This window comes from Dendropsophus ebraccatus, chromosome 2 (assembly GCF_027789765.1).
Source record: "Dendropsophus ebraccatus isolate aDenEbr1 chromosome 2, aDenEbr1.pat, whole genome shotgun sequence".
Lineage (NCBI taxonomy): Eukaryota > Metazoa > Chordata > Amphibia > Anura > Hylidae > Dendropsophus > Dendropsophus ebraccatus.
In genome coordinates, this window is record NC_091455.1 from 8311798 (window position 1) to 8326832 (window position 15035).

At 49.4% G+C, this 15035-nt stretch overlaps 1 protein-coding gene across 6 annotated transcripts in view; it reads right to left on the reverse strand.

The window, feature by feature from the left end:
- Positions 1-9574, reverse strand: part of OPLAH (5-oxoprolinase, ATP-hydrolysing) — a 35071-nt gene extending 25497 nt beyond the window's left edge. The window contains exons 1-7 of one of the 6 annotated variants that reach the window (XM_069957014.1): positions 9537-9574; positions 2932-3116; positions 2651-2842; positions 2349-2463; positions 1536-1659; positions 1260-1455; positions 991-1156 (exon numbers count right to left, since the gene is read on the reverse strand). In XM_069957014.1, the coding sequence (XP_069813115.1) occupies positions 991-1156; positions 1260-1455; positions 1536-1659; positions 2349-2463; positions 2651-2842; positions 2932-3099 (961 nt within the window). In that variant the 5' untranslated portion in view covers positions 3100-3116; positions 9537-9574. Of the gene's footprint in view, positions 1-990; positions 1157-1259; positions 1456-1535; positions 1660-2348; positions 2464-2650; positions 2843-2931; positions 3117-8388; positions 8854-9120; positions 9152-9178 lie in introns of those variants that run through there. The other 5 variants (XM_069957012.1, XM_069957011.1, XM_069957016.1 and 2 more) reach the window with 5 other exon arrangements.
- Between the last annotated feature and the right edge of the window lie 5461 nt (positions 9575-15035).

A 15035-nucleotide genomic window follows, 5' to 3' on the forward strand; every position in this document is an offset into this window, starting at 1 on the left:
TCTCCTCCTCTACACAGTCCTGTCTCTGAGCTCTACAGGCAGATCTTTTCTCCTTCACGCAATCCTGTCTCTGAGCTCTACAGGCAGCTCTTTCCTCCTCCACACAGTCCTGTCTCTGAGCTTTACATGCAGCTCTTTCCTCCACACAGTCCTGTATCTGAGCTCTACAGGCAGCTCTTTCCTCCTCCACACAGTCCTGTCTCTGAGCTCTACAGGCAGCTCCTTCCTCCTCCACACAGTCCTGTCTCTGAGCTCTACAGGCAGCTCTTTCCTCCTCCACACAGTCCTGTCTCTGAGCTTTACATGCAGCTCTTTCCTCCACACAGTCCTGTCTCTGAGCTCTACAGGCAGCTCTTTCCTCCTCCACACAGTCCGGTCTCTGAGCTCTACAGGCAGCTCTTTCCTCCTCCACACAGTCCTGTCTCTGAGCTCTACAGGCAGCTCCTTCCTCCTCCACACAGTCCTGTCTCTGAGCTCTACAGGCAGCTCTTTCCTCCTCCACACAGTCCGGTCTCTGAGCTCTACAGGCAGCTCTTTCCTCCTCCACACAGTCCTGTCTCTGAGCTTTACATGCAGCTCTTTCCTCCTCCACGCAGTCCTGTCTCTGAGCTCTACAGGCAGCTCTTTCCTCCTCATGGCTTGGCATTTGCCCTGATACATTATTAGCTATGGGACCTTATATGGACAGGGGCGGAGTCTCTCCATATTCCACCCAATCAGCTGAATTTACCACTGGTGAGTCCAATCAAGATGAAGAAACATCTCAGGAATGATCAGGAGAAATTGGAGCAGCTGAATTTCATGTGTGGTAGCGAATGGGCTGACTACTTATGGCCATGGGAAATGTTAGTCCTTCCTTGCTGACAATTGTATTTCTCCAGGCCATACTCTGCATAGACTGCGAACAAGCAGGGGGTGTTGGAAAATGTAATCATGTCGATATACAAGTTTAATATCGAGTTTCCATCCCCCACTGATCTTCTATCTCACCTCCCATATCGAAGCCAATAACAGGCTGAGGATTTTCGGGTTGATAGGTGGTGATGGCGTAACCTACCACTCCCCCTGCAGGTCCAGATAGGATGGCACGAGACCCACTGAAGCTGTGCATGGGGGTCAGTCCTCCATCTGAGCGCATGAAGAGAACCTGAAGGTCCTGTGAAAAAAGTGGCACAACCTGTGAATCCATCAGTCAAAAAACTGACCAATGGGCCACCCCCTCAATGTCATGTTGTGCGGTCAAACATTCCACGTCTTACCCTAAGTTGGTTTTTAAAGCCGCCACGAAACCCATCCAGATACCTCTGTATACACGGGGTGAGATAGGCATCAGCACAGGCCGTGTACCCTCGCGGCACCATCCGAATCATTGGCATTACCTCCGAAGAAAGAGAAACGTGGGTAAAACCCAATGAACGTGCCAGTTTCCCAATCTGATGTTCATGTGAGGACCACCTGGAAAATAATGGAGACCAACATAAAGGAAAGGTCTCACTATACTGTGTACCACAGTCCTCTCCCCCATCCCGACTCACGTGTAAGAGTGCATAAGGACCACCGCCAGGCTCCGGATCCCCCTGGACAAGACGTCTTGTAGCTGGATCCTCAGTTTCTCTATATTAACCGGCTCCCAGACTTCTAAGGTGTCACCAGTGGAACCTGGAAACAGAAGAACACCCACTCACCATGTGTTAGACGTAAAGGCCAGAAAGACTAGAAACTGCTGTCGATAATCAATGGCACAGGTTACATCTGAACCCCAAATAACCGGACCCTGACCACAATCCCTTCCCCCAGTCTACCACTACCACCAGATCCCCCGTACTATACATTCGTCCTACAGTATGGCTACATAGGCCTGAGGAAGGTCGGAAGCACGACCGAAACGTCGCCCGTAGCATTACTTCTCTACTTAAATTCGCATATCTTGATCTGGTTGGATTGTGATATCTAATTTTTCTTCTGAATAAAAATTTCACGAGCATATAATCTCCTGGGAGTGCAGTGCTTCTGTTCATAGCACTAGCACCAGTGGCATCAAGGCAGCAGACACAGTGAGCCACGTAGCCGCTAATACTAGAAAATGGTGGTCTAACATTGGCCACACAGGTTGGATGAGCACATCTACTTCAGCAGGATCATCCGGTGATCTAATATGCATGAAGTAGATTGGAATGGAGGGTGAGATCACTCATTGACGCCCTCTTAAAGCAGCGGGCAGAAGAGGAGACCTAGGGGAACACAGGCTAGGCTATTATACTGATCCCTCCAGCAGGCACCTCGCCCTCCGGAGGACCCATAAAGGCTGGACCGTCCCTTATATTTTGCAGATCTGTGGTGTCCCTCACCTATAAATGTCCTCAGAGAAGGATCCTTGGGAAGCTGACAGCCCTTCTGATGCAGAACGACTCTTTCTTCCACCTCGATCACTTCTTCATACAGAACCTCGGGCATCCGAATTTCCTGGAAAAGGAAACAAAAATAACATAAAAAACAAAACAAAAAAAATTGGTAACAGACGCTCTACCTATAATACACGTATAATACTGGTGTCCAGGAGCTTAGTGTCCCCTCAGGTACCAGGGCCAGGATGTGAAGCCACCTCTGTATCCCCTATATGGCCCACGACCTACATGATGTGGAGGCCTACCAGGTCAAAGATTTTGGGCCGGGCCTGGTTTCCAATATGCAGCAGATCCCTGAAGCCCTTTGTGATCAACAGAGCGATCCTTTCTCCTTTTCTTTCCAGAAGAGCGTTGGTGGCCACTGTGGTCCCCATCCGAATCCATTCTATCTGTTCAGTGTCCAGTGGACGGTCGCGGGGGTAAGTACGACCAGTCTCCTGAGAGACGAATTACAGATGCGAATACTTGTTATAGTTAAATTCAGCATTCAGTGATGGATCTCTATGGAAGCAGTGCTGCCTCTCACCTCCTCTAGGATCCGCCGGATTCCCTCAGTGGGGGCATCCTTGTAGTTTGCTGGGTCCTCAGACAATAATTTCATCACTCGGACCTTTCCTCCAGGGCATCTTGCAAACACATCGGTGAAGGTGCCGCCGCGATCTATGGCAAACTGGAACTTCTGAAGGTCGGCCATTATCTGTCAGGTGCCTCCTGTTATGAAAGGTATATGTAACTCTGTTAGATCTCACAAAAACAGCTAATGGCTACTGTGCCGAGATATTTCTGTTATTGGTCCCCAATGTGGATCCCCATCTCATTCCTAGTCCCCAGCATGGCTCCCATCTCATCCCTAGTCCCCAGCATGGCTCCCATCTCATCCCTAGTCCCCAGCATGGCTCCCATCTCATTCCTAGTCCCCAGCATGGCTCCCATCTCATTCCTAGTCCCCAGCATGGCTCCCATCTCATTCCTAGTCCCCAGCACAGCTCCCATCTCATTCCTAGTCCCCAGCATGGCTCCCCATCTCATTCCTAGTCCCCATCATGGCTCCCCATCTCATTCCTAGTCCCCAGCATGGCTCCCATCTCATTCCTGCTCTGCAGCATGGCCCCCATCTCATTCCTAGTCCCCAGCATGGCTCCCATCTCATTCCTGCCCCCCAGCATGGCTCCCATCTCATTCCTAGTCCCCAGCATGGCTTCCCATCTCATTCCTAGTGCCCAGCATGGCTCCCCATCTCATTCCTAGTCCCCAGTATGGCTCCTATCTCATTCCTAGTGCCCAGCATGGCTCCCCATCTCATTCCTAGTCCCCAGCAGGGCTCCCATCTCGCTCCTAGTCCCCAGTATGGCTCCTATCTCATTCCTAGTGCCCAGCATGGCTCCCCATCTCATTCCTAGTCCCCAGCATGGCTCCCATCTCATTCCTAGTCCCCAGCATGGCTCCCATCTCATTCCTAGTCCCCAGCATGGCTCCCCATCTCATTCCTAGTCCCCAGCATGGCTTCCTATCTCATTCCTAGTCCCCAGCATGGCTCCCATCTCATTTCTAGTCCCCAGCATGGCTCCCATCTCATTATTAGTACACAGAATGGCTCCTCCCCCACCCATGGGACTAACTTCCTCTACAGTGTGTACGGTGCGCTGCGATTGGGTGAAATGACTGCTATACCTATTGCCTAATAACATTGTAATCTGCTAACAATAGAGAGGGTCCGGCTATTAAACCAGGACTATACTACAATAAGAGGGGATAGTTATGATAATTGTGGACGCTGAAACCTCTGACGCAGCAGAAATCTCCGCACATTCCTCTCCTACAATCAGTAATCCATTCACTTCCACTCTCGGAACTGAAAAGAAAGTTTTCTGGTTCAATGAAGACGAAGTGATAAAGTCCAAGCTAAAGTAAACGCAAAGACGCAGTGAGGCCACACGAAGAGCGCCCCCTCAGGCTTCATCAGGGATAGGTCAGAAATCCTTCAGCATCGAGACCAGGAGGGATAGGGCCAATAAGAGAGGGGTAAGAATAAGGGCATCAATATGGGAGAGAGGCATTGATAAGGGAGAGGGGTAACAATAAGGGAGAGGGAATCAATATGGGAGGAGGGCATCACTATGGGACAGGGGTAAGAATAAGGGCATCAATATGGGAGAGAGGCATTGATAAGGGAGAGGGGTAACAAGGGACATGGGTAACAATATGGCAAAGGGGATGAATAATGCTGTGTTTACACGTAACGATTATCGTGCGAATTTGCGCGATAACGGTCGAATTCGAACGATAATCGTACGTGTAAACGCAGCGAACGATCGAACGACGCACGATAAATCGTACATTTTGATCTTTTATCAGGTCATCAAATCGTCCATCATACGAAAAAAATTCGCAAATCGTTCCGTGTGAACAGTCGTTCGCCGATTTAACCAATGTGTGAGATAGGCTTAAACGATCGCAAAACGATCGCAGTGCGAATATTCGTACGATATATCGTACCATCTAAACGCTGATCGTTATTAAAAAAAAATCGTAAATCCGACATCGCTAATCGTACGATCGGGCCAATAATCGTTACGTGTAAACGCAGCATAAGGGTCCTATTACACTGAGTGATTTTTAATGATTAACGATAAACGATCGCAAACGAGATTGTTTATCGTTAACCTGAAATCGTTCACCATATTACACAGAAAGATAATCGTTAGTTACGATCGTTGCTATGATCGTTATTGCGATCGTTACTATGATCGTTTATTCCTTCTGATCCCAGAAAAACAATGAACAATGTGCAATAACACTGAACGATTAGAGAAAAAAAAAACGTGGAACTTGAGAGATCGAATGTGGAATTACAGCGAACGATTAGGGAACAATTAACGATAATTTTAGGTTCAGATCTATATCAACGACATACAAACGATTTTTCGATCGTTGCCTGCAATTACACAGAATGATTATCATTTAAATTTGAACGATTTAATGATTTTTCGCACGCTAATCGTCCCGTGTAATAGGGCCCTAACGATCGCAAAAATGATCATAGTAACGATTGTAACTAATGCTGCGTTTACACGGAGCGATAACTCGCCCGATCGTACGATTAACGATTTCGAAGTAACGATTTTTTTTTTATAACGATCAGCGTTTAGACAGAACGATATATCGTACGGAAAAATCGTTTTGCGATTGCTTAAGCCTATCTCGCATATAGGTAGAATCGGTGAACGACTGTTTACATGGAACGATCTGCGAATTGTTTGCAAACGACAAACAACGATTTTAGAACATGTTGTAAAATCAAAATGAACGATTTCTCGCTCGTTGCTTTATCGTTCGCTGCGTTTACATGTACAATTGTCGTTCAAATTCGATAGTTATCGTGCAAATTCACACGAATTCCTTCTGATCCCAGAAAAACAATGAACAATGTGTAATGACACTGAACGATGCGGAAAATGCGGAACTTGAGTGAAAGAATGTGGAATTACAGCGAACGATTAGCAAACGATTAACGATAATTTTAGGTTCAGATCTATATCAACGATCAACGACATACGAACGATTTTTCAATCGTTGCCTGCAATTACACAGAACGATTATCGTTTAAATTTGAACGATTTAACGATTTTTCGCACGATAATCATCCTGTGTAATAGGGCCCTAAGGGAGAGGTGATCAATATGGGAGGAGGGCATCAATAAGGGACAGGGGTAAGAATAAGGGCATCAATATGGGACAGGGATAAGAATAAGGGCATCAATATGGGACAGGGGTAAGAATAAGGGCATCAATAAGGGACAGGGGTAAGAATAAGGGCATCAATATGGGAGAGGGGTAAGAATAAGGGCATCAATAAGGGACAGGGGTAAGAATAAGGGCAGTAATATGGGAGAGGGGCATTGATAAGGGAGAGGGGTAACAATATGGAAGAGGGGTATAAATATGGCGGAGTCTCTACACAAATACCTGCATTATAAGATCATTTATTAGACAGAAATCTGGTGGGGGCGCTGTTATTCACCAGCAGGGAGGCAGCCAGGATTTCCTTCGCCCTGTATCTAATCCCTATGGCTCCCCCATATACCGTGTCCAATTCTCACAGATTTCCCCACATTTATACCGGAGATAAAACCTGCCAGAACCCACAGACACCGATATCACCGCACAGGGGGAATTGTTAGACTCCCGGGATCTTTTTCTCTTTTTTTGGCAGCAGAAGTTTATGATTTCCAGGGCAGCGACCGGTTATCTGCACCGAGGTGTCAACTGCTCAGATTAGATAACAAATGCCAACCGCTGCCAGCCACCCGGATACTGACAGAATAAGCTGCCCGCAGTCCTATGTAACACCACCCGCAGTCCTATGTAACACCATGGATAAACAGTGATATCTCTCTGAGTACAGACCAGTGGGGTAGCTACCATGAAGGCAGGGAAGGCGACTGCTATGGGGCCCCTGCAGGAAGGGGGCCCGGGAAAGCCTGCTCTGCCTTCATGGTAGGTAAGCCACAGACAGCCGAGGACCACACCACTGCTACACCAGGGGCCCGGAGAGGGAGTGGGACCCTCCACTGTACTCTTCCCTAGTGCAGGGTGAGCTGCACATCAGAAGGAGAGGAATAGAGGAGCAGGACCAGCCAGGTCCTGCACACACAGAAGGAGAGGAATGAAGGACCTGATCACATGACCCAAAGGTCCTCAATACTTCTGTGTATAGATCAGCCCGACTACAGGAGGAGGAGGGGGAAGCCTGGGAGCTGTAAGTTCTGTGTATGTGTGTATGTGTCAGTGAGTGTGTGTATCTGTGGGTATATATGTATAGGTCAGTGTATGTATGTATCTTTGGCTGTATATGTCAGTGTGTGTATCTACTGTATCTACGTATCTTTGTGTGTATGTCAGTAGTGTCTGCGACAGTGGTGTATATGTGTGTGTATGTGTCAGTAATGTCTGTAACACTGGTGTATATGTGTGTGTTTGTGTATGTCAGTAGTGTCTCAAGTGATTGACAGGTTTGGTCCCAAAGATGTTCTGCAGCAGTTTTGTATTAATGCTGGGCTCTAATAAAGGAACCACCACTAAAAGAAAATGCTGCAGATATTATTTCTGGATCATTAGTTCTTATTACAGTTGGGAGATGATTTCCCTGTATCTGGTCTATTCATGGTGTATATGTCTGCACTAGTGTAAATGTGTGTATGTTAGTGGTGGCCTCTGTGTGTATATATGTGCATCACTGTGTGTGTTCAGGAGTTGGCCATGTATGGGGGGGGGGGGGCGTACAGGATTCATGGGGCCCTGTACAGTTTGTTACTTTGGGGCCCCATGAATCCTAGCTACGCCTCTGGTACAGATAATGAGGTAGATGTCACCCCCAGACGGATTGTGAAGTGGGAGAGTGCGGGGATGAGCGTCGGAATCTGCCACAAGTCCTCCGCCTGTTTTCCTCAGTGTGCACATACCCTAACAGTTTGCAGCTCCACTCAACCCCCCCGGTCATGTGACCGTCACATGGGTGCAGAGATCGCTACACTTGTTCCAGTCCTTTCTAATCTAGTTGTGCACCTGTGTGATGGTCACCTGACCCCTGGAAACAATGACGGGTCCTACAGGGGAGGTCAGAGAAGCAGTAACATATGCTAATTGTATTCATTAGAAAAACATGGCCACTGTCTTCTAGAAACAGCGCCTCTCCTGTCCTAAAACAAATCCAAACTCTAAAAAGCAATAGAGGGGGGTGGGGGCATGATCTCTGGGGGCTACAAGCAACGTTCCTTGGCCAAGGTGTGCTGACTAGATTAGGGCTACACAGAGAGATCCTCGGCCAGTGATTGGCATCTATAACCACATCTGCTGGAAGATTCCTCCAAGTATCTACTACTCTTGATCACTGTCAGATGGATATTGCAGGTTGTATAAGGTAACAGGGCGGTGTCATCCATCCCCTCTGTATAACAGCACTCATCACTTCCTGGTCACCTACCTGCGTCTCCGGGACAGGAGACCGGCTCACCAGGACACCACGTCTCCAGGACACTGGCTCACCAGGACAGGACACCGGTTCACCAGGACACCACGTCTCCAGGACAGGACACTGGCTCACCAGGACACCACGTCTCCAGGACACTGGCTCACCAGGACAGCACGTCTCCAGGACACCACGTCTCCGGGACACTGGCTCACCAGGACAGGACACCACGTCTCCAGGACACCACGTCTCCGGGACAGGACACTGGTTCACCAGGACACTGGCTCACCAGGACAGACACCACGTCTCCAGGACACCACGTCTCCGGGACACTGGCTCACCAGGACAGGACACCACGTCTCCAGGACACCACGTCTCCGGGACACTGGCTCACCAGGACAGGACACCACGTCTCCAGGACACCACGTCTCCGGGACAGGACACTGGTTCACCAGGACACTGGCTCACCAGGACAGACACCACGTCTCCAGGACACCACGTCTCCGGGACACTGGCTCACCAGGACAGGACACCACGTCTCCAGGACACCACGTCTCCGGGACACTGGCTCACCAGGACAGGACACCACGTCTCCAGGACACCACGTTTCCGGGACAGGACACTGGTTCACCAGGACAGGACACTGGCTCACCAGGACAGGACACCGGTTCACCAGGACACCACGTCTCCGGGACAGGACACTGGCTCACCAGGACAGGACACCACGTCTCCAGGACACTGGCTCACCAGGACAGGACACCGGTTCACCAGGACACCACGTCTCCAGGACAGGACACCGGCTCACCAGGGCAGGACACCGGTTCACCAGGACACCACGTCTCCAGGACAGGACACCGGCTCACCAGGGCAGGACACCACGTCTTCAGGACAGGACACCGGCTCACCAGGACAGGACACCACGTCTTCAGGATCTGCGTCTCCGAGGTCGGCGTCTACAATCCCTCCGACCAGAGGTGAATGAAGGATAACCTCAGAATCCCAGCAGTAATAACAAGGCCGGCAGGAGGAGGGGACAAGTGCACCGACCACACCGAGACCCCCGATTGTGCAGCGAGGAGCCTCCTACACTGACTATAGGCACAAACATTTATCTATAGACGCAGGAGGAATATTCTGCAGAACCCGTTCTGCAGACTCCTCACCTCCTGCTCCTCCAAGATGTCATGAAGCTGAACCCACCTGCAGCACTCAAGGGGTTAACAACATTCTTCTCTGTAGCTTTATGCACACGCCTCCTGATCGACCAATGGAAAAACAGGATTGGAGAGTGGCCACCTGCGATTGGCCGCAGTCATATATAATCCCGCCCAGAAGGCAGTCATTTGGATATAAGCTGCAGCCACGTGTCTGTGCTGTGCATTGTGTGGGGGTCATGTGACCTGGCAGCAGGATATAACATGAGCAGTGTGTGTACTGGGGCAGAGGATATAGCATGAGCAGTGTATATATACTGGGGCAGAGGATATAGCATGAGCAGTGTATATACTGGGGCAGAGGATACAGCATGAGCAGTGTATATATACTGGGGCAGAGGATATAACATGAGCAGTGTGTACTGGGGCAGAGGATATAGCATGAGCAGTGTGTGTACTGGGGCAGAGGATACAGCATGAGCAGTGTATATATACTGGGGCAGAGGATATAGCATGAGCAGTGTATATATACTGGGGCAGAGGATACAGCATGAGCAGTGTGTATATACTGGGGCAGAGGATATAGCATGAGCAGTGTATATACTGGGGCAGAGGATATAACATGAGCAGTGTATATATACTGGGGCAGAGGATATAACATGAGCAGTGTATATACTGGGGCAGAGGATATAACATGAGCAGTGTATATATACTGGGGCAGAGGATATAACATGAGCAGTGTGTAATGGGGCAGAGGATATAACATGAGCAGTGTGTGTATGTACTGGGGCAGAGGATATAGCATGAGCAGTGTATATACTGGGGCAGAGGATATAACATGAGCAGTGTATATATACTGGGGCAGAGGATATAACATGAGCAGTGTATATACTGGGGCAGAGGATATAACATGAGCAGTGTGTACTGGGGTAGAGGATACAGCATGAGCAGTGTATATATACTGGGGCAGAGGATATAGCATGAGCAGTGTGTACTGGGGCAGAGGATATAACATGAGCAGTGTGTATATACTGGGGCAGAGGATATAACATGAGCAGTGTGTACTGGGGCAGAGGATATAGCATGAGCAGTGTATATATACTGGAGCAGAGGATATAACATGAGCAGTGTGTACTGGGGTAGAGGATACAGCATGAGCAGTGTATATATACTGGGGCAGAGGATATAGTATGAGCAGTGTGTACTGGGGCAGAGGATATAACATGAGCAGTGTGTATATACTGGGGCAGAGGATATAACATGAGCAGTGTGTACTGGGGCAGAGGATATAGCATGAGCAGTGTGTACTGGGGCAGAGGATACAGCATGAGCAGTGTATATATACTGGGGCAGAGGATATAACATGAGCAGTCTATGTACTGGGGCAGAGGATATAGCATGAGCAGTGTGTACTGGGGCAGAGGATATAACATAAGCAGTGTATATACTGGGGCAGAGGATATAGCATGAGCAGTGTGTACTGGGGCAGAGGATATAGAATAAGCAGTGTATATACTGGGGCAGAGGATATAGCATGAGCAGTGTGTGTACTGGGGCAGAGGATATAACATGAGCAGTGTGTGTACTGGGGCAGAGGATATAACATGAGCAGTGTGTATATACTGGGGCAGAGGATATAGCATGAGCAGTCTATGTACTGGGGCAGAGGATATAACATGAGCAGTGTATATACTGGGACAGAGGATATAACATGAGCAGTGTGTACTGGGGCAGAGGATATAACATGAGCAGTGTGTGTACTGGGGCAGAGGATATAGCATGAGCAGTGTGTGTACTGGGGCAGAGGATATAACATGAGCAGTGTATATACTGGGGCAGAGGATATAGCATGAGCAGTGTGTACTGGGGCAGAGGATATAACATGAGCAGTGTGTGTGTACTGGGGCAGAGGATATAGCATGAGCAGTGTGTGTACTGGGGCAGAGGATATAGCATGAGCAGTGTGTGTACTGGGGCAGAGGATATAACATGAGCAGTGTATATATACTGGGGCAGAGGATATAGCATGAGCAGTGTGTACTGGGGCAGAGGATATAACATGAGCAGTGTGTACTGGGGCAGAGGATATAGCATGAGCAGTGTGTACTGGGGCAGAGGATATAACATGAGCAGTGTGTACTGGGGCAGAGGATATAGCATGAGCAGTGTGTACTGGGGTAGAGGCAGACTACCCCAGGCAGACTAGTTTAGCTCACCCAAGCCAGTGATAGCGAATACATGGCGGTGAGAACGCTTTCTAGGAGATCCTGTTTGTGCAGCAGAGGTGTCTTTATCCTGCTCTGCATAGACCCTCGAAATTCAATAATCCCAGACGGGGCATTGCCTAGTACTCAACAGCATTCTGAATACAGGGGAACCCCTACCCCACTCTTGTATAAGTTTTAGTCTCCATCATAATGAGCCCCACTGGGCGTGTAGACACGCTATAAATTGTACGTTGCAGGGGTGAGTATAACGCACTGCATACAGAGCACAAGAGACAGCTATACAAGTAAGTGTCTGTTTGAATTGCACCTTGTTCACATTTAGGTTCTACAATTTTATAACTGTATAACAGAGGTTACATTTTAAGCCACTGGGGAAAATGGGGTATATGAGCCAGTTCTCTAGAATTGATCTCACACGCAGACACCAGCACACATGTATACAGACACCAGCACACATGTATACAGACACCAGCACACATGTATACAGACATACAGACACCAGAACACATGTATACACACATACAGACACCAGCACACATGTATACAGACACCAGCACACATGTATACAGACACCAGCACACATGTATACACACATACAGACACCAGCACACATGTATACAGACACCAGCACACCAGGGCACGATGAAGTTTGAACTTCTGCAACCTGGAGAAATCACCTGATATCACCTGCAGTCCTATGTAACACCACATAACACAGAGTATCTGAGTACAGATAATGTAGTAGATTTCACCTGCAGTCCTATGTAACAGCACAGATAACACAGTGATATCTCTGAGTATAGATCATGTAGTAGATGTCACCTGCAGTCCTATGTAACAGCACAGATAACACAGTGATATCTCTGAGTACAGATAATGTAGTAGTCACCTGCAGTCCTATGTAACACCACAGATAACACAGTGATATCTCTGAGTACAGATAATGTAGTAGTCACCTGCAGTCCTATGTAACACAACAGATAACACAGTGATATCTCTGAGTACAGATAATGTAGTAGCTGTCACCTGCAGTCCTATGTAATACCACAGATAACACAGTGATATCTCTGAGTACAGATAATGTAGTAGATGTGACCTGCAGTCCTATGTAACAGCATGCCCAGACCTCCATGATGAGTCCTTCCAGATACGTTTCATCTTTTCAGAACCTGCGAGACAAACAATTTAGGCTCCGCACATTTCTAGCAACTTCCTTCCCTTCCTCCCCCCTGTAGGCTCCCATAGTAACTGCCCTGTTTGGTGTTATGTGCAGTAAAGCGAGTAGGAATGTGGGATGCCCCCTGTATGTAGGATTCCCTGCTGTGCCCCCATGAGCTAATAATGTCCCCAGAGGTGCCCCCATATACTAATAATGCCCCCAGAGGTGCCCCCATGAACTAATAATGCCCCCAGAGGTACCCCCATATACTAATAATGCCCCCAGAGGTGCCCCCATGAACTAATAATGCCCCAGAGGTGCCCCCATGAACTAATAATGCCCCCAGAGGTACCCCCATATACTAATAATGCCCCCAGAGGTGCCCCCATGAGCTAATAATGCCCCCAGAGGTGCCCCCATGAACTAATAATGCCCCCAGAGGTGCCCCCATGAACCAATAATGCCCCCAGAGGTGCCCCCATGAACTAATAATGCCCCCAGAGGTGCCCCCCATATACTAATAATGCCCCCGGAGGTGCCCCCATACACTAATAATGCCCCCAGAGGTGCCCCCCATGAAATAATAATGCCCCCAGAGGTGCTCCCATATACTAATAATGCCCCCAGAGGTGCCCCCATATACTAATAATGCCCCCAGCGGTGCCCCCATACACTAATAATGCCCCCAGAGGTGCCCCCATACACTGATAATGCCCCCAGAGGTGCCCCCATATACTAATAATGCCCCCAGAGGTGCCCCCCATGAACTAATAATGCCCCCAGAGGTGCCCCCCATGAACTAATACTGCCCCCAGAGGTGCCCCCATATACTAATGCCCCCAGAGGTGCCCCCATGAGATAATAATGCCCCCAGAGGTGCCCCCATATACTAATAATGCCCCCAGAGGTGCCCCCCTAACACTAATAATGCCCCCAGAGGTGCCCCCATATAATAATGCCCCCAGAAGTGCCCCCCATGAACTAATAATGCCCCCAGAGGTGCCCCCTAACACTAATAATGCCCCCAGAGGTGCCCCCATATAATAATGCCCCCAGAAGTGCCCCCTATGAACTAATAGCGCCCCCAGAGGTGCTCCCATACACTAATAATGCCCCCAGAGGTGCCCCCATACACTAATAATGGCCCCAGAGGTGCCCCCCATATACTAATAATGCCTCCAGAGGTGCCCCTATATACTAATAATGCCCTCAGAGGTGCCCCCATATACTAATAATGCCCCCAGAGGTGCCCCCATACACTAATAATGCCCCCAGAGGTGCCCCCATACACTAATAATGCCCCCAGAGGTGCCCCTAAAAAAACAAACATCCTACTCACCTAATCCGCGCTGTGCAGGCAGCAGCTCTTCCTCTTCGGGCTCCATCTTGCGAGCCGCAGGGACGGGACTTCCGGCAGGCGTGATGACGTCACATGATCACGCCTGCCGGAGAGGTCACGGCCCGGCCTCCCATAGGCTGCTGGTATGAAGTGCCGGCAGCCTATGGGAGAGAATACAGGAGGAGGACGCTGACAGGTCCTGCTCCTGTATTCTGATCGCTTTAATGTTCCGCCCGCTCAATGTGCGGGCGGAACATCAAAGCGATCAGTGCATCCCGAGAAGCTGCGCGGCCGCAGCTTCTCGGGATGCTCAAAAACAGGTGGCAAGGGGGGCCGTGCGGGCCCCCCTAGCGTAGCGGACAGGGGGCGGCGGGCCTGGCGGGCCCCCCCCATGTCTCTTAGGGTCCGGGCCCCATACGGCAGTACCAGTTGTAATGCCCTATCGGCGGCCCTGACCATACCTTCTTGACCGTCAGACCATTACCAGCTTGTGAACAATTAAGGCTCAGACACCAGTTACTTTTTATGCATGGGGGTAGGCCACAGCTTGTTTATTTTCAAAACAAAAACTTGTTACTGCAATGACCCTGGCCCCTAGGGGCCACTCCGCAGTGTAGATGGTACTAACAGGCAGGTGCCGGGGCAGCTGTAGGGCATAGGGTTGTCACGGTGTAGGCACGAGGGTCATACAGCTGGAAACTGGGCTCCTGACCATGCGGGAATACTGGGCATGCGATTCTTCGTTGCACTTAGTCGGGCACCAATTATCACACCAATGCCAG